The following is a 20,788-nucleotide window of genomic DNA, read 5'->3' on the forward strand; positions in this document are numbered from 1 at the left end:
GAAACATTTTAGTGTGTTCTTGACCACCTTTGCTCTCTATCCTAATATTGATAGAATAACTAAAGCATTAATTTTCTGTGGCATGCCAAGCAGCTAAGCATGTAAACAGGTAAGCACAATGCAATTAAGTGTGCTGTGTAATCCTCTGTGTAATCTCAGCAGAATGCCCCTTCATCACCTGATAGAAAGATCTTGTCTCATAGGATTGGAGGGGTCATGCTGCTTTGTATCTTGATCTTTGCTAATCCACCTTACGTTTTCACATTGAGATTTCACGTTTTTCTGCTTGCAACACTTGATCATTTCTAAGAAGATTGTTGTCTTGCTTGCTTGACAGTCACCATGAAATGGGAAGTCATGGAGTTTATGAGCAGCTTATTTGTTAATTAAAACTGAACTATCAGTCTTGTGACTGGAATTTTATTTGCTATTTCTGCATGAAATACTGCTCAGAAATCTGATTACATATTAATTATGGCTTCCAGAACAAGTGATAAGCAGAATTAAACCCACAAAATGTATGTTACAGTGACATATTCTGCACTGGTTGACACGTAAATGAAATGACCTGGTAGGTTTTGTCTGCTTAAAATCTGTATCCATGGCAATCCACACCAGGTGGTGCTGTAATACATCAGCTTTGCAGTTCTTATTCCTAGCGAGTTAATGCTTTCTTTGGAAGATAAACTGTATGTTGGCACTTTATTTTTTATTCTAGATTATCTCTAAAGAGAATAGTAGAAGCAGTAAGGGACTAATCTTGAACCTTGATTTTTGTATCAGAGATTCTGGTTCTTTACATAGAATATTGGGAGCTGAACTCTTAGACTGTCAGCGTGGCACCTTCTTAGCTGGAAATATTTATTCTGTTTTACATGACATTTTCCATTGTCTGAGATAATTGAAATATTATTCTGAGATAATTGGCATGTTAGAATTGTTACTTGAAAACTTTCAAAGTATGGTCTCAATGGAATTTTTTGTTAGAATCACAGTGTTGTGTCTTGCATTACAATGTACATGGAAATTAGAATTTTAGACATTTTACCCCTAGTATCATGGAATCTGAACTTTACAGATGAAATTTAAACAATTAAGCAAGGGATTTGGATACACAATTTGAATAAAGTCAAAATAGGACTAAATGATCCAGTCATCTTTGAAAACTTGCATCTTCATTCTTTTGCTACTAAATTTTCCTCTTTTGCCCTGCTGTTTTTTAATGGCAAGAGTCATGCTTCTGGCTTCTTAATTGCTTTTTTTCATTGCAGGGGACAAAAGCTGTTTCTCTCTGTTCTTCTGTATCCTGTTGTGACCAGGCTTTGAGAACTTTTAAAAGATGGGAGAAGGAGGAGAAGAGGGAATTGTTAGATATCTGGGACTATATTGTAGTATAAAAGAGAGTTGTATATTGAAAAGATTAGGAAGAATATGTAGGAAAATGTTATATACCCTTGCTCTGGCCAACAATCTGTTGAAATAAAAAGCCCTAAACCAACCCCCAAATGCATTCTCTATATGTTTTCTTACAACTGTGTTACATAACAACTTTAAAATATGTTCTAGTTCAGTAAATTAAAAGCAACCTGAAATTTTTTTTTCTGATTTTTTTTTTCTTCTAGGGGTCTGTAAGTTTACAAGATATCAAACAGGATACCTAGAGAGATACTTATTCCTGTGCCTTGCCCCAACTTTCAACAAGAAGCACAGCCCCAGACTTCAGCTTAAGATCATGTATTAATTAACTAGAGAAAGCAAGTTTAACCATGTTTTAAGTGGCTCTCAAGATTAGGGTCTAAAATAAAAAGCAGGAAAGTGACTGAGATGAAAGAAGGTCCTGCGAGTGCTGGAGAGAGAGAAAGGCTGAGAGTTGGAAATGCATTTAACAAAGGGCTGAGAGCAAGTTTGGTGCAAAGAGAGTGGGAAGCTGAGGTAAGCATGGGTGGCAAGATGGAAATGTGAAACTGAGAGCTCAAGAATTGACAGCAAATTGTCAGGCTGGATAATTACCCAGAGAGAGGCATCTGTAGTCATGATGCTCAGGCTGCATTTGAATAAATAAACCTTCCACAGCTCCAGTCACAGAAATACAGGGCTGGAAGTCAAGTTTTGGGTCATCTAGACTTTGTTTTGAGGACAGAACTTAGTCTCACTCTCAGTATTACTTAGAATCACTCTCAGTATCTTCTGCAAAACAAACACACAAACACCCTACCCTGAAGTTTTTATTAGAATTGAAATGGAGCTTAGTGGCTGTTTCATTGTAAATATAATTGCAAGATTTATAATAATTAGAACTTTGGAATTGGTATTTGATAGATGTTTAAAATGTTCACCCTACCCCTAATGATGTGTTCTTTCTTTCTCATTGTGATCTGGAGTTGGTCTGGAGTATTTGTCATTCAGCACAGCAGAGTGTTCTAATATTCTCTGGCACCCCATTCTATCGCTTGTTTACGTTTTATTAAAAGCTAGAATGCAAGTTATTTTACACTCTTCAGTAGGGTTATATAATTTATATGATTGAATGGGTAAGTATATTAATATATTGAGTTAAGTAGGAGATTACTTGTGTGTGGAAGCACAGGTGATTCAAAGCTGAGCTAACATGCTGTTTTACCTGGGTATGCAATTCAGAGAAGTCCAGGTAGAAGAGCATATTTCCCCTTCATCTAACTCCATTTTACACTTGGTGTAATCAGTCTGCTTCAGTCCACCTGATTAAAAGCAGTGTTGTTTTTGCCTCTGCAATTCAGTGATTCTTTTTGCTGGTGGAAAGGCAGATGCTAACAGGATCAGATAGTCTCGGACTTGATAGAGTTTAAACCTTTGAAACATGAAATGTGACATTGTCTAATAATCTTTTCTCTGAGATCACAATGGCTATTTTGTGACCCTGCTCAGCATATACTCAAGTTGGAGTTGGATTTTTTCCCCTTACCTGAATTTTTGTTTAGGAAGCAAAATCTTGAGACTGTTTTGTTTGGTACCACTAAAGTCTGAAATATTTTCATTAAAATCACCTAAATTATACACTCTCATAACTATTATAGACACATTTATCAAAATTAGAAAAACGCAGCTCACACACATCTGTTTGATAGTTAACTGAGCTTTTACAAAAACTGAAGTGATAGCAAGTCCAACTAACAAATGTCTAAACTATCAAATTTCCTACATTACAGTAGATGTCTTGAAAGTGCATTCCTTACTCTTACTGGCATGTTTAATAACAAGGCAGGTATTTTCATAGCTCATCCTTTAATGTAGACACTATTATTTACCAAGTCTTCAGTTGTGAAACCTCTTTGCATCTCCGTCACCAAAAGTGACAAAATAGTGAGATGTGAAATGGGTGACCTGGATGATCTTAATCCAAAAGGTTTATTGAAGGTAATATGTCAGGGTATTGCCTGAGCTGAGGACAGAATAGTAGCCCAACTGTTACAGTTTATTAATTAATACTGTTCAGAAGTCAGCCAGCAAGTAATTTAGATTTTGGCGGAGAAAAGATTCTAAAGTCTAAAGAAAAATGATGATTTGGGCCAAAATGTGCAGTCATATTTCAGGGAAAAGGCACTATGAGAATCATTTGGCTTAAGTAAGTACTGCTGGGTTTAATTTACTGTGTTTTAGAAATCGCTATTAGAAATTTTTGAAGTCTTTCTGATCACCTGATCTGAACTGCAAGTTTTACTTTTCAATTAGGCTCTTTGCACATTAGTTATTTTTGTAGGGTCTTTTATGGGAGCTACAGGGTTGGTATTTTGGTTAAAATGTTTTTAGCATCTGTGGTTCCCATAGGTTCACTTCTAAAGAAATATGTGGGGTAATTGTGATTTCTTTGTGTGTCTTTAGCAGATCACTGGGACAGTTCTTGATCTGTCTGTATATTTCTGCTGATACTATTTACACTCTGTTTATTCCTTTTGCTTATTTTCTTTGGTGTCATGCTCTGTTGGATATCTTATGCTTTACTCATCTTTTACTTGCCCTCCTTTTTATTTTTCTTTTGGCACAATTCATGTTTCTTCCTTCTGTTGCCTTCTTTATAACATCTTCATCTCTGCTGGTTTCAATCATCACTTCTTTGATATTTAATTTCCAAGTGTGTGTATCTGTGCCTGATTCTCGCACATTTTTCTGTTCTCAGATCTTTAGGCTTTTCTTCTGGATGTCCTTGAGTCTCATTAGCACATCACTGAATATTTAGTCAAAAACGGCATTTTGCCTCTTAGTAATTATTCCTTACTGTGCATGTTTTGTGTAATTTCCCACTCCTCATTTAGTTTTCTATACATCTCTCTGTATGCTCTGCACTTATTTCAGTCTTCTCTTGCTTAGCTCTTTGTGTCTTCATAAAAAGTCTTTGATTTCTTCTTCTTTGACAACCCTGGATATACATCCAGATGGAGGAAAGGGATGCTGGAGAGCAAGCACTGTGGAAAGGGACCAAGTTGAGCTGGATCAGGAGGGCCAGCCCTGTCCTGGGGGGTATCAGGTCCAGCATCACCAGCAAGGCAAGGGAGGGGATTGTCCTGCTCTGCTGGGAGCTGGGGACAGTTTTGGGTGCCATGATGTAACAAAGACATTAAAGTGTTAGAGAGTGTCCAAAGGAGGCCACAAGGGTGGTGAAGGGTGTGGAGGGGAATCCCTGTGAGGGGCAGCTGAGGTCTCTTGGTCTGTTCAGCCTGGAGGAGACTGAGAGGAGACCCCACTGCAGCTACAGCTTCCAGTGAGGGTAGAGGAGGGGCAGGCACTGAGCTCTACTCTGTGGTGGCAGTGACAGCACTGAGGGAATGGCCTGAAGTTGTGTCAGGGAGGTTTAGGCTGGATATCAGGGAAAGGCTCTTCACCCAGAGGGTGGCTGGGCACTGGAACAGGCTCCCCAGAGAAATGGTAACAGCCATTGACAGAGTTCAGGCAGCATTTGGACAATGCTTCTGGACAATGGTGTGACTTTTGGGAGTGGTCCTCTGCAGGGCCAGGAGTTGGACTTGGTGATCCTTGTGGGTCCCTTCCAGCTCAGAATATTCTGTGGTTCTTTCCTGCTTTCTTTTTTTTGTTAAAACATTTTGTTCTTGTAGTTACTATATCAATAATCTCTTAATCCTGTATAGTGTTCACTATGTTTTCTTTTTGGTTTTATCACATTAACTGTTGTGCTTTGTTGTGTTACTGTGTACGTAAGTTTTACAAATAGTTTATTTGGAATAATGAATTTTAAGAATCCTGTGAGGATAATTCAGTACTTCAGTTTTTCTTATCAAGGAGAACATTCTGTAATGATGGGGTGACTTTTGTGTATACTGTTTAGCAGCTATCCTTTGTTGGACTTGAATAGTGAGAAGTTCTTTGCAAAATTAGGCTATTACTTTGATTATTTATTGATTAATTTATACAGGCCTGTGATCTCACTCTCATGTCTCTAGAATGTCAGTATTGTAGTATTTAAATGCCTATTTGAAGTGCAGCTGACATTTAAGCCAAATGCATGTAAACTGGCTTTTGAATTCTTCTCTAAGCACTTCCCTCCTGTATCCCCTTATGCCAGTGGGGTGGTTTTTTGGGTTTGTTTCTTTTTTTTTTTTTTTTTTTTTTGGTGTGGGAGGGAGATGGTTAAGGGAGGAGTTGGATTGTTTTTTTTGCTTTTGTTTTTTTTGGTGTGGTTTGGTTTGTTTTTTAGGGATTTTTGGCATTTTGGTTTGTTTTGGGTTTTTGTTGCTGTTTTTGTTTTGTTTTTTTGATGGGAAAATAAATGTGTGATTGCTTATCAAATGTGTGGAGAATTGTGACTTTGTAAAGACTTCAGATTTGGTTGATTTTATTTTTTTTTTTTCTGTTGGCATTAACGTTGTGTTGTATCCTATATCTAGTTTTCCTACAGCACTCTTGCTGTCAGTACCTATACCAGTACTTTATTTGGAAAGTTATTCAATGTTCTAATGCCTTTATGTGGCTGCATTTATTATTAGGGAAAGTTTCTACTTTGTATTGTTCATGTCAGTTATTCATGATACAGTGTTCCCTCCTTACATGTTAATTTTAGACAATTACCACCTGCTCCTCAGCTTCTTCCAGCACCACTGACACCTTCCCAGCCTGCTGGCACAGCTCTGCCATCCTTTCCTTGGAAGCTTCTTCAAGTCTTCAACCAAATTTCTTCCTGCTTGATGAGGTGGCAGAGCAGCCCTGTGGACAGTACCCCATCACTCTTCCCTGGCTCAGCCTTTTCTGTCATTGCTAACACTGATGGTATTTATTAAGGTCTGCAGTTATTATTATATGTGTCAGAATGTGTCATTTCCTTACATTTTTACCATCCACAGCTGTCTGAAGTGTGGTGTGCCACACCCAAAAACCAGGGCAGGCCTCCTCCAGTGTGAAACACCACTTGCATCTGAGTCCTCTGATGATCTCCTGTGTTCCAAATGCTTCCACAAATGATGGAGTCTGGCAATCATTTTCCTAAGTGGCACAGCATCCCTTGAGTAAAAGGGGCTAGCTGGGGCTGCTGTCACTGTATGTTACTGTTATGGCTGGAATTCTCTAACACTCAGGTGTTATCCTGGCTTCCTTAAGGGGTCATGTCCAGCTGCTTTCTATGAGGCATTTATGTTGGGTGGGCCACCACATTTTATTAGAGTGACTGAGTAATTTGGGGCATTCTGGAGCTGCCCCATGGAGATGCTTCACCATGCAGGTGGGAGAGCACAGTGCCCACAGTGCCTGGGTAAAGGCTGGAATAAGGAGCCCAGGCTGACACTGATGACTCAGTGCTTTTCCCCCCTCACTTGTGTAGAAAGCCTTACATTATGGCTTTGAACAGCTGCATGAACTGTTAATGGTGTGAATCCATGGAAAAAGGGCACCAGTGCCATTGAGTATAATGGCTAAATTGTCAACATATGTTTTTCTTAGTATTTATAATTTTGTTTTTGGTATATATGTAATATATCCTTGGTATAATATATAATTATTTCTCTGTGTAAATAGTGCTGTAGTCTAGCAGAATGTAGTTTTAGTTTTTAGTTACAGCTGGAACTGTCTGAAGTGAAATAAACTGCAAAGGTAAATACATCTTTGCTTGGTGGCTTTATTTTAGATAAGATCATCACAGGAACTTTATCAGAGTAGTTAAATAAGTGCCTGACTCTAAAAAGAAGAAGTTTAATTGAAATGAGACCAATATTAATAGGAACTTCTGGAACTGGTAGGCTGGATTTGTGCTGATGACCTTACTCAGCCCATTATAGAATCTAGGACCTTGATTTGTGCCATGTAGTTGTTATAAAGCACCATAAAAACTTCTTCTTTTTTGAAATGCATAATCCAAACAGGTTTTCTACTTCAGAATTCTTTTGTCTAGTTCTAAACCCAAACTTGAGAGCAACATCATGCAGTTACAGTGTTTGCACTGTTTATGCCTCTGAACCTTTCTAATTAAAGCAAAATATGTGGGCTGGAATCTCAAACTGATGTAAATCAGCAGAGCTCCATTAACTTCTGTGCAGCTATGCTTCTTAATTTCAATATTAGCTTTTCAGCAAAAAATGTGGTTAGGAAATGAGAGTTAAAGGGAACCAAAATTGAAATGAGTTTTACTCTAATTTATGTCTGCAAAGTGCAAATACGTTAAAATCCCCATGTTGACCAAAAAAAATTCTGTACAATTATTTTGCTCACTGAACCATTTAAGCTGTTGATTTATCTGCAGACGTATTTCAAAGTCTTCCAACTGTTAAATTTAGGAAGAAAAAAAGCAAATTGATAAAAACAAGCTGTTACTTGGTTAGCTGCCCAGTCTTGTATTAAACCACAATATATGCTTTCACTGTAAGACTGGAAAGAGGTTTTTCTAGTGGATGGAACAACTGCTGGAAATCAAACTGGTACATATCATTCCCAACTGTGGCATTAATGACACCATGCAGTTGGGGAAATCATGTTCTGTCATTCAGCTTGTGTCTTCACTGCAAAGTTAATTTGAATGTTCTATCTCGAATTAGTTTAATATCAATGAGAAAAACTGCACTGGAAAATAATGCAAGAGCTTCACACAGTGATTGAATGACTGAAGTGCTGGTATTGGTGGCTGATGAGAGGTGCTGAAGAAAGCAGTAATAGTCCTTTCTGACAGACTAGCCAGCTGGAATCAAAGCTCAAGTTAAGGATTTAAAAAGGCATAATCTATTAATATCCAAAAATGGTTTATCAGGCCTTACTGTTTTACAGACCAGGTGCATGATTTTATGCCCAGTATTTATTGTTTTTCAAGTACCAGAAGAAGCATTTTCACAGAACAGTGGACTAGAAGAGTGGTACTCATCTGGTAGCATCCTTTAGTGTTTGCAAACCCTTGATTGCAGGTAAATTGAAATACACAAAAACAGCTACATTGTGCCAGGCTGTTGAAGGGAGTTACAATGACACTATTAAGTAAAGTTGGTAGATTTAGTAGTCCAAAATGGGAATATAAAGAAGTTTTGAAATGCTAGGTCTGGCTCTCTGGGCAGATGAGATATAATTGATCAGATCAGCAGTTTAAAGCTCTGCTTGCCTTACATCAGGTGAAAGCAGATGAAGTTTGTGGTGAGGCTGTGCTGTCTTTAAGCACTCACTGTCCTAGTCCACATTTCTTCATTTTCTGACCACTCTTTCAGCCATCTTCTGCTTCTGCAGCCATATTCTATCACATTTCTTTTTATGACTGTCTCTGTTTTTGTTGCACACAGGAATACAAGGAACCACCTTATTTGTGCATGTTGGGGTTTTTTTACCTCTTTGAGGAAAATCTAAATAGATACATATAGAGAGAATATGAACAGAATATGTGTATATATATATATATATATATATATGTATGTTCTGTGAATTTCTAACACGTTAGGAAGGTGGGGTTTCCTCTTCAGTTCATCTGAACTAGTACTAAGAGAGGCAAAACCAGTTTCTGAACCACATGATGTGTTGAGATGATGATACAAGCTCATTTTAAGACAGAAGAGCAGTGCAGTGTTGTTCCTACATGGGCAGAAGTGAAAGCAGTCTGTATATTTTGCAGCTATATGTTTAGGCTCCTTGAATGGCACTGCAGAGTGTAAAGTGGGTAACACAGGAGTCTTGCCTCATCTAGAAAAGACTCAAAAGCATCCTTTGAATGAGCAATTTCTACTTGTTTTTTGTGGGCACTATCTTGGTGTGACATTTCTTAAGAAAATTTTGGATGGTGTTCTGAGAGGTTTTATTAATTTCATGTATATGGTTTCAGAAAGTGCTTTATAATGTATGGCCTAAATATGTGCTACTATTTGTTGTGATTAGATGAGTATGCCATTTTCCTATTGCTCTTGTTGTTGAGAATTTAGTGCATAAACTTAACTGATTTTTTACTGCCTTCCTTAGCTTTCAGATGCTGATTCTTCTCTGTCATGTTCTGAGACTCTGTAATTCCCTGTCTTTATTTTTGTAGCTCAGTGGTATTTACAGACAGTGATTGTTTCCCATGGTGCCTTTCTGATGGTCCAGGTAAATGTGCTATTCTTGCTTCTCAAGGCTGGACAATATAGTATAGTGCCTGCTAAGCCATTTGTGAACATCCATCAGGTACAAATATATTTTTGATGTGTTGGTTTGGGATTTTCTGCAGAATAGTACCTCATAGTCTGTATGCAGACTGAGTAGTAAACTGGTGCAGAATAAGTGGGAGAGAACTCATCAATTTGCTTGTCAGGCAGTGATGTTTGGAAAGAAATTAAAATCTGCTAGCACTCTTTAAATTGTTTGTACTACTGATGGCTGCTTTGGCATGAGAAGCACATGGGTGCAGTACCTGCACTCAGGGTAGTACAGTGGGATGCCAACACACCAGACTTGCAGCTTGAAGATTTTTGCAGAAATAGAGAAATACCTGAGTTCAAGGAGCTATTTGTAGTACAGAAGCAGTGAAGCAGGAGCTCCAGCTATGACCTATATATCCAGGCTTGCAGCTGGGCTTGTGCCATATGAGCTGAAGCTCCTGTGACAGTAGTTCCCCTGTTAATGGTATCTGAGCTGGCTGGATTAAAGAGAGACGTGTGTTGTGTCTTTCTTCCACACTTAACTTCTAAGGTCTAAAGAAAGCCAGATCTGTCATGACTGGGCTGTGACATTGTTAAACTGATGTACCTTTTTCCCCCTTATTTCCTTCCTTTTGCCCTTTTCACTCCAGTGGCTTTTGGCCTTGTACTCTGCTTTGTGTAGCATTGCTCTAAGTAGAGTCTGTCTCTCCTGTCTGTGAATTGGTATGAGCTTCATTGCAACATTTTTTTACAGATACTAAATAGCCATGGAACAGCTGTGATTGAAGACAGCGTGAGAAGGACTGCAATTTCAGATTGTGAAATTATTGTAATGTTTATCTTATTGCTTTCCAACAGTGGATTTTCCTGCTGTTTGCCTCTATTCTACATCAGGATCACTTTTATTCTGGAGTAATTACTGTGCATTTAGGAGATAAATGATTTTCCCTCCCTCAAATCTCCAGTGCTGCTTAATAGTCTACTGGAAGTCTCCAGATCTTCTAAGAAGCTGGTTTATACTTACCAGATTTCATATCAAATGTGAGGATATTGAAGTATGTAGTAGAGGCTAGAACTTTTAAAAGAGATTGTTCTTGAAGTACTGCAGTACTGTTTACAGCTTCTTATTGAGTTTCTAGACTAGTGAGGAAATGCTCCAAGGGATGTTGTTTAGGGAGGACTTTGCAAATCTGCCATTGGAAAAATTATTTATGCAGTAAATGAATCGTGACATAGGAGCTGGAGGGTTGAATCTTAGCTGCCTTGGATGGAATTACTTATGTGGAAAAGGTGAAAAGATTGTTTGTCTGTGGCATAAGAAACATATTGATGTCATTTTTTATTATTGAGCAGAAACTGCATGCTGGAAAGTTCATGTATTTGTGACTTGGAGCTAAAGCATCGGAACTGAGAAGTAATGCTAGTAATCCTGTGTGCTCAAAAAGTGTGAACCTGGCCCCACAGAATTGTGGTGTTTAAAAGATGAGCAACAAGTCTGGATCTCTTTTTTGTTTGTCTTCTGTTTTTTGTAGGTTTGTAGACTTGTGCTGTCTTCTACTAACACAAAAGTTAGAAGCAGATTTTTTTGTTTTACATGAAAGCTGATGTTCTTATATAATTCCATTATTTCAGGACCATGGTTACAGAAAAAATAAAAAACCAAATATTATATATTTTACAAAGAATGAGACATGGCTATACCACATAAGCATGGCTTACACGGAAAAATTGTTGTGCTTCTGATTTCCATATGAAAATGAGTCTTTCAAAGCACCAAGGGGTACATGGAACCAAAAATTATACAGACTTCAAAGCCTGACTTCAGCCAGAGGTTTTTAACACTGTTGGAGGGGGTTTTTTGAGAGTTAAGTTGGCACAACTTAAAATAGTTTTTCGAAATTCAACTTCTTTCCAAGATAAAAGCAAACTTTGGAGAATTAACCAGCAGATCACAGCTTGTGGCATCAACAACCTGATTTTTTTTTTAAAGGTCTGGGTAGGGCATCTGAGTTCCATGAAAATGTTGGCTTGCCTTTAGTGAACTCTCTTGGATATTCTGACATCAGTAAGATCACTCTGTCTTATTGCAGCATCTTTGAATTTTACCTGTTCCCTCTTGGTTAAAGGAGTATTTTGGACAAAGTACAGGAAAACTCACTGTTGGAAACAAACCTGAATCAGCAGGGGTGGAATAGATGTTTGAGTTAGGTATTTTTACAACTGCTTTTCATAATTTTCCTTCTATATCTAAAAAGAGAAGCTGCTAAGTAAAAGAAGTTTAAACAATACCCATGCCTGACTTCATTGTATGTCTTTATCTGGTCTTAGTAGGCCTGATGTAAAGTCTGCTGTTGCTCTGCTATCTCATGACCATTTGGTTCTAGACAAGTAATTTGTTTAATTTAATCTTAGCCTGGTAGAATCTTAGCTATGTATGGTTTTTGTGCTATTTCAACTTGAAGAATATCACAATTTTCCTAGACGGTTAAAATCCCTGCTTGGATGTGGTATATTTTAAGTATTCAATTTAGTTTCCTTTTCTATGCATTTGGGGGAAAAGAATAGTGTGTACCAATACAGCTGCTTTTAAATGAGCCATGGTGAAGCTTTTACTGAAGTAGAAGGGATTCAAAAGCTTATTATTATTATGCATTAACTGTACTGAAGGCACAATAGAACAGTTTCATTTAAAGTGCACTTCTGTTCTGAATGATAGCTGCTGTGGCATCTCTTCTGGTAGCTTAATTCTTTCTTCTCAGTGTTTTCTACATGTGTTCTGTTCAGTTTTCAAGTAACCTGGTGGCTTTTCTGGCTACCAGCAGTTCAAACTTAATCTGTGGTCTGACTTGGATCCAGTCAATTTTGCCATTTGAATGTGGTTGTCACTTCTACTGAGGGTGTACCTGGCAGGAAATAGCCTCATATTCTGTGGGATTTGAGGTCTGTCTCCAACGTGTGTATGGAGGTAGTAATCACCCAATTTTATTCACTGAAGAAGGGTGGGTAGAAGGAACTTGGTTGTACAGAAAAGTACTTTTGTAGTCATTTTGCAGGCAGAGATGTTCATGGAACAGGATCAGTGATATTTTATAAGGAAAGAGGTTATTTCCTGTCACTTCATTTATATCCATTCTTAGATGTAATCATCTTTCTTATTAGCTCTGACATGGCAGCCAGCTTTTACTTTTTGAAGGGCAGTTTTGATCCCATTGTTCACGTGGAATAATGTTGGAATGGACTAATAATGCATCCCTGTGCCAAATGAGGTCTTCAGATTTTCAGAAAAGATTTCTATCTTGAACCAAATGCACTTTACTGCTCCCTCTTGCTTGCATATTCAAGCAGCACAAGGAGGATTTTCTTCCTGCTATGAAATTCTGTAGTTTGGGGATTTCTGCCAAGGGCAGCTTCTGTGGTGGTTGTTCCTTGTATCCTACCTGCTGACAGAGTAGGAAGAGACAGTGGTTTGCTGTGATTGTCAAGCTATTCATTAGACATAATACAACAGTATATGTAAGAGCAGCTCCAGTCATACTCAGTAAAAAACCTTGGGAGTTAACACCCAAGTGTGTAAAAGTGTCCTTTTGTGCCAAATGGAGTGGGGCATTTCAAAGGGGGTCACCAGTCTACAACGTCTTAAAATTACATTACACTTTTTGTAATCTTTGTAGTGAAGTGCTACAACTTGTCTGGTTGATTTCAAAGCCCATTGTTACAGCAATCAGATTGTCATTTTCCCCCTGGCAATACAGTTTATGAGTGGACCTGCGGTGAAATCCCCTTGAAGATGCTGTTGACATGTCAGATAATGCAGCCTCTTCTTGGTGTTATTGTGAAGTGAATAAGACAAGGTTTTTAAGTGATTAGGCTGAACAATCAGCGTAAATACTTTACATCCTTTAGTTCTGAAAGATTATTTTTTTTTGTCTGACTGGGAGTAAAAAAAAAATTCAAAACAAGACCTCATCGAGCTTGCACTGAGGATACCAAAACCTCGTAGTGTGATGTTTGATTCTCCAGCTTGTTTGCAGCTGGAAGGCTTGCCAGTGTAAAACATAAGGAAAGATTCTTTTCTGTTGGATGAAAAGCTGCCTGACCTTTTAATAACTGTACTTTTTATGTGAGTCACAGTATTGGGTGTTAATCCAGTCATTATCCTTTTTCTAAAAGGTGGTAATCTTGCTAGGGACACCACTTCTTATCTGCATTTTAAAAGGACACAGCCAAAGTGAGTCCAAAACCCAGCATAGCCAGAGAGTTCTCTCCTTCAAATGAAACAAGGTGCTGTAGACCATAGAAACTATAGACTTTCAGGAAGCAAAAATATCAACTGTATGAAGCTCAGAATGGAAAACTAGAGGAAAATTCCATGTGGAAGACACAATTATTTACTGGTAACTGATATCTGTAGTTATTTCACAGAACAGTAAAGAGGTAGTACAATTTAAACCATTCACATTATTTCACTGTGTTTATTCAGTCCTGAGAACCAGAATTATAAAGCACAAATGACATGTCATATCTGAAAAAGCTGCACCAGTGCTGGACCCTGGCAGTGTTTGAACTGCTTTGCCAGCCTTGGCTCAGAGTAGTGTAAACAGTGCTGAGGCACTGTGAGTCAGTAAGTGAAAAAGGGGAGAAGAGGAAAATTATTTTAGTATCCTGGTTTGGGAATCTGATGTGTAAAATAAAAGGGTTGGTGTCCATAGGTGGTGTTTTGAAGACTACACACATGCTTTGTGGAAAACCAGTGTACTAATACGAGAAGATGCTAGAAGAGTTAAGAAATTGTGTGAATGGTCTGGAGGCAAGGGAGAAAAAAGCAAACAAAATGATTCCAAACCTTTGGAACCTCTTAAAGTTACTTTGAGGACATTAAAACCATTAACACAAAGGTTAATGCATTAAACTCTCCTCTCTGGTATGTGGATGCATCCTTATGTTGCAGTACTTGTGTAGTCTTGTGTCATCACTGAGTCCCTGGATCAGGAAATGGGATTTCATCATGCCTTTTAATTTTTTGGTTGATAGATAATTCTTAATGTGTTTTTTCATTGTTTGACATTGACTTAATGAGTGAAAATACTTTTTTTATAAATGAGAAGAGGAACTCAGTGTAAGTCTAGGATTTAATAAGGTATTAATTCTACTTTTTATGGTAGCTAATCCAGTTTTGTATAGATATTTTCATAACTTCATACTGAGGAAAGAGAAATTTCAAGGCTATTTAATAAATAATACCATCCTATATTAATTGGATTTCATGGTTGAGAGTTGAGTCAGTTATTTGCTTCATAAGCTGCCACTTTTCCATTGCACATCTAATTGCACTTGGGAGTCCTCTTTTGGTTGAGCAATGCAAATTGAATTAATATACCAGAGAGATGAAATTTGTTCATCATTCTGCTGTTTATGAGGTGAGGGCTATGGAGGAGGATGCTTAGTGTGCCTCCTGCCAGATGGTACTTTGCCTGCAAATAGAAAGCTTGATCTTTGGCATCACAGTTTTACATGGAGGCACAAATGCTTCTCAGAGAAGATGGGTGGTGTTTCAAATAATTTCATTGCACTTCATTTGGATTATTGTTATTGTTGCCTTATTGTTGCTCAGGTAGTATAATCCATGAGACAAGTTTACTAAAGAGTTATCTCTACAGAACATCCTTGCAGAATTTTTCAAATGAATGTGTATTTCTTTGAATAACCCATTCCTGATCTGCTGTAAGACCACTGCCTAGGGTTAGTATCCAGCAGAAGCTGAACTGAGCATGAGAAAAAATCCACAAGTCATCCTGCTACAGAAAACTGGAAATAGCTGACTAATGGGAATGGGAGCTTAAAGCTTGATAATTCCTACTTTTTCCAGAGGGCATCCACCATGATTGGTGAACTGTTCTTTATTTCTTCTTTGGTCCTTTTAGGATTTATATTGCTGAGTGTACCATTTTTCTTCACTGACAACTTAGAGTTAAGGGCCTGTTAGCTTGTGAAAAAAAAATCTTTAATGCATTATGGCACATTTATGATTTCTAAATGACTACTCAAATCCATTACATATAATTTAGGAAGTATTATTAAAATGGAGGACTTTCATATGACACATTTTACATTTGAGTAAACTAGTTTCACTGTGATGGTTAAGGTCTTTGGGTTTCACTTTTTTTCTGGTATTAATACTACATTACATAACTAAAATCAATACTTTTCTGTGAGCAAAAGCTACCTGCTATTCTTTTTTTCAAGTACAGAATTATCATCACAATATTTACAGTGCACAGGTTGTGCAAGAGGATCAGCTGTGTGTATTGTGTCATTCCCTGAGACTGAGGTCACCACTGTCCTGAGACTGAACCACTTCAGCACCTGAGGTAACAGGTGAAAAAAGGCAGGGGACTGGCCCTTTTGACTTTCATGGTAAAGAGAATATGGGAAGATGCTTTCAAAGTTGCTAACCATCTTTCTGTAAAAATCTTCCCAGTGCACTGATTTTGAAGAGCAGTATGGGCTAAAGTCACAAATGTTTTAAAAGCTTATCCTATTCCTTGCAACCCAGCTGATACAGGACCCTTGCATTCAGGGAGGTGTTGGAAGGAGTGATGATTTTCTGGCTTTCAATCAAATCTTGCAGCAGATTAGTACAGAATTATAAATTAGTGCAGTTTGCAGTACCATGAAGTCTGTTGGAAGCTCAGCTTCTGTCACACAAACTGTTGACATTTTGCTGCTGACACCAGGTAATGATGCATCCATTTGCTTGACAGGTGCAAAGAAGCTCACTTCTGCACACAGTGATGAGTTTGTTCACTGTCACTGAGGCACAATTACATGTGTATGAACACAACACCAAGCTTGGGGAAGATGAGGATCTGGAATGTGAGAAGGGAATTGCACACAAGCAGAAACACACTTAACTGCAGAGGTGCCTAAGGCTGTTTGCAGTGCTTTAACAAATGCCACAAACTTTAAATATTCAAGCTGTTTTGTGACTGTGATCATTGAAGGAGTAAAAGGGGAAGCATATATTTCTGTCTTCTGTCTATCCTTCATCCCCTTACACATCCATTCTGGGTGAGTGATGATCAGCAGCCCCTGAGTGCCAGGGTGAAGGGGTAAGCATTGCAGTCTGTAGCTCTAATGGGTCCTGAAGGGACAGGGGAGCAAGATGTAGGCATTAAAAGGGACAGTGAGCTTTTGTGTGCATCATGTGCCTAAAGCCTTCCTGCAAAGGCAGAGCTGATTGCACATAGCCTTCAAAAACCTACAGATCCATTTTCCCTGTGAGGAAAAATATTTAAGAGTTGTAGCAGGCTTGAATGCTTAGCAGGTGTTAAGACTTGGCATGTTTGTTGTGAGTAAATCAACTGCTAATAAGGTGAAGAAATCACATGTCAAGGCAGGTTATAAAACCACAGATCCACGTGGTTGAGGTGGTTGTCAGGCTTAGGGGATTCTGAAACTTAACTTCATTGGCAGCCTGCCTGCTGGAGTAGGGGCAGGGCATGTGGGAGCAGTGCTCTCACGGTACCCAGGGTTAATCCTCTGACAGCCTGGCAGGGCAGGTGTCAGCAGCACGCTGGGCTGGCCCCAGCTGCTTCCTGCCAGCTCTTTGCTCCAGAGCCATGTGGCTCAGAGCTTATGCTGTGCAGCTGCTCCTGTGTTCTGGTCTGAGGCATGCTCTTTGCATGCCTTGTACAGCTCTTTAGCCACAGACAGCTCAGCCAGAGCTCTTTAGCAAAGATGAATCATCCTTTCTGCCATGCTATAATCAAGGATTTTTTTTTAATGTCCATGACTCAGAGGAAAAGGTGGTGTCCCCTCCAAGTCATAATTGGATAAGGTGCTTTTGTTTCCCCCCTCATTTAATGATTGGAGAGAGGGAACAAGCTACAGAATGATGGCAATTTCAGTATAGACTTGGCTTTCTTGGTGCCCTCTCTTCCCCCTGAGATCTGTGCTGGATAAGATGAGCTGCAGGACCCATGCTTTTGCAACAGTACCAGCAGGATAAATATTTCTGTATTTCTATCTGGTTTTAAGATGATGGGTGTATGTTCCCCTCCTTTTTTTGGCAAAGGTTAGCCCCATTAGATGTACTGCTCTTCATTTCATCTCCTTCTCCCATCTGTTCTGTCTCTTTTCAGTAGAAACCAAGGAGATGTAGCTCCCACTCAGGCAGCCAGATAACTCCATCTCCCATACATAAGAAAATATGTCTGTGTGAAGCAGAGCAGTGCCTTGCTGTGCACGCATCAGATTGTACCATGAGGGCAGACTGCTCTCTCAAGCTCTGGTAATGTCATATTCCCTCTGTCAGCTTATACAGATGAGGGAATGCCACTGCCCCCTTCAGTTAAGTGTTGTTGAATTCCCAGGCCTAGAATAGAACCCAGGGGAATTCAAACAGCTTTTTTTCAAACACTTTTCCTGAGAAACCAGGTTATCACAGCAGTAGGTAAGAAAAATAAATAGCTGGAAATACTAAAGCAGTGATACAGCTAGTAAATAAAGAACTGTGCATGTAGATAAGGTATATTATAGATTATCATTAGACCAAACCTATGATTATTTGGATAATAAAGCCATAAAGTCAGCAAATGTTTATACACTAAATCTCCATACTTGGAGACATACCTTGGAACTCACTGGTAGATAGCTATTTCATTAAGGAAGAAATCTTGCCTACCAAGCTCCAGAGCTTTGTTTAATTTCCCTGACTTTTAAAGAAGATTTTGAATTGCCTCGTTGTGAGAAAAACTGCACACCATGAGTTCTTTGTAGAGAGAAGCATTATCTTTGAGAAAAGCTGTCTTCATGTTAATTCATGCTATATTACCTCTGAGACAAGCAGGTATTTATTACAAGCAGTTATCTATTACTAATGCTGTTATCACCACAATAAACTGTTATTACTGTCTATGAAGAAAGGCAGTTTGCAGTGAAGCTGCTTTGCTTTTCTTTTCTGACTAGATGCCTATAGTATTTTTAATTTTCTGGCTCATAACTTTGATGTCCTCAGGACTTCTGATTTCTTATTTGGTATTTACTTCAGATAAGTAAAGTCACCTTAGAACAATTAGAAAAATGATGATTTTTATTATTCATGCTTCTTAAAACTTTGGTTTATACTATGGTTAGCCATTTTTTAACATTGTATTGTGAAATATTGTACAGTCATCTGAATGAGATTACCAGGTAGGTACTAGCTTCCCAGATGACACATCCAGTTTGCCAGGTTAGGGGACAGGGATGTATTCCTTCTGCCATACGGTGGCAGTAAGGGGTGGTAGTTCTGGCACCAACACCTGTGATGGGAGCTGCACACCTTTGCATCCAGTTATGTGAAGACATCTGCCTTGTGCAGGGTCCTGCTCTCATTGCTCAAGACTCAGGCCAGGGCTCTGTTCTTTGCTATCCTGTGTGTGTTCTCACAGCCACAGCTGGAATGGAGGAGACAGAGGACAAAATGAGGGTTGCAATGTGCAAAGTAATGTGGGTGTCCTGAATACATCCATGTGGGCATGGTATTTTAACCAGTGATGTGAAAACAACCATATTGTGTAAGATGCCAGCAGCTGGAGATCTGGATCTTTTCTCCCACAGGAGAAGTTTCCTTAATGCTTTTTTAGTTACTAATCACTTCAGATAGTATTAATTTTTAATAGTCAGAATTTATTAAAAAAAACTCCTGCCTTGTGTGCCTACTAATTTTTTACCTTAAATTATTTCATGTGGTAGGGAATAACTTCTCTGAAAAATTTTGCTTTTGTCAGCTAAATGTAACTGACAAGAAGTTCTTAAAGCTGATGGTATTTCAGTATTATTCCAGAATAGTACTCCACTCTCATGGAGGGAATTATATTACATGGAGGGAATGGTATTTTTTATGCTAGATATTACTATATTGCTATATATAGGAACCTACTTGGCTGTTACATGCATATATGCTTCTGTTGCCATCCTAAAATATTCATAAAACATATAAAATAGATCAAAGCATTGCAGATTGCTGCATCTTGACCAATAGTTTGTGAATTATCCTGTACTGTGTTCCTGTAAGAGTGTTGATTGTGATTACACAGTGTCTCAAAACTACAGAGCACTAAAGGAATTCTGAAGTGGCAAGCTGTAATGTAATACATCAGAAGGCACTTATGTTTGGTCATATGTTTCAACAGATGCTTCCTTATTTTTCACTCTTTCATTTATACATGCTGTACATTTTTTTTTAAAAGTATGTTTTTCTTTCAGCTATTAATGAGTTTCCTGAAGATATATTTACAAATAAAGAACGTCAGCAAGGAGGAATTCTGCTTCATATCTTTGCTGTAAGTTTTTCTCTGCTGTGCTTCATTTTTATTTTTCCTTTTGTGTTACTTATTCTATTTTTATTTTTTAATAAGATATTAATCATCATAGTGACCTTACTAAGTAGAGTTAGTTCTGCATATATCAGCAATTTTTTAATACTTTGAGTATTTCTAATGTGTCTATATGAATACAATTTCTTAAAAGGTCCTTGGGGACATGTATAGTGTTGGAATTGGTATTGTTGGATTAACAGTTGAACTTGATCTTAAGGGTCTTTTCCAACCTAAAACCTTCATGGTTCTAAAACACCATGACTTAAGAAAATGATACAAGTCTGAATTTGCAGCACCTATTCATTCATCCTCATGGAGATAAAATCCTGCCAGAATGGATCACACGACTTGTACTTCATGTTGTAGAGACACACTTTGGGATTCCTTCATTGATGACACTAAGCATGATGTGGAAGTTTCTTGAGTCTCTTTTTTCTTTTGTGCCTCCATGCAATGGATGCCATTATAGTTAAAAAAACCCCAAACCAATCCTGAAGAAATATAGAAAATATCATGTAGAATTTTATTTCGTATTGCATTAAAAACAGGCCTGCAGGCTCCACTTTTTCATTCCCAGCTCAGGGAAAGTAAAGTATAAAGGAGTTGTGTTTGATGGACAGCATCAGGATTAAGTCCTCTGCATGGGGACAGCACATAAAGCTGCATAAGACAGTGGGAGAATCCCATGTATGCAGGGAACCAGATCATTCCCAAGTGTTTTGGTGCAGTGATCCATGGCCAGGGTCCACTTATTTCCAGGTGTATATTATTTCCTGAATATTGTTAATCAGCCTGGTTTTACTTTCTATTTAATTACATGGTCTGATAATTATAGATGACTACACAATTTTGTAGCTTTACCTGTTACTT

At 38.3% G+C, this 20,788-nt stretch overlaps 1 protein-coding gene across 1 annotated transcript in view; it reads left to right on the forward strand.

Annotated features, from left to right (window-relative positions):
• LOC130254099 (ras and Rab interactor 3-like) overlaps positions 1 to 20,788 on the forward strand; it is a 155,141-nt gene that overhangs the window by 31,360 nt on the left and 102,993 nt on the right. The window contains exon 3 of the mRNA XM_056493323.1: positions 19,806 to 19,882. Coding sequence (XP_056349298.1) covers positions 19,806 to 19,882 — 77 coding nt within the window. The remainder of the gene's footprint in view (positions 1 to 19,805; positions 19,883 to 20,788) is intronic.

This window comes from Oenanthe melanoleuca, chromosome 5 (assembly GCF_029582105.1).
Source record: "Oenanthe melanoleuca isolate GR-GAL-2019-014 chromosome 5, OMel1.0, whole genome shotgun sequence".
Classification (NCBI taxonomy): domain Eukaryota; kingdom Metazoa; phylum Chordata; class Aves; order Passeriformes; family Muscicapidae; genus Oenanthe; species Oenanthe melanoleuca.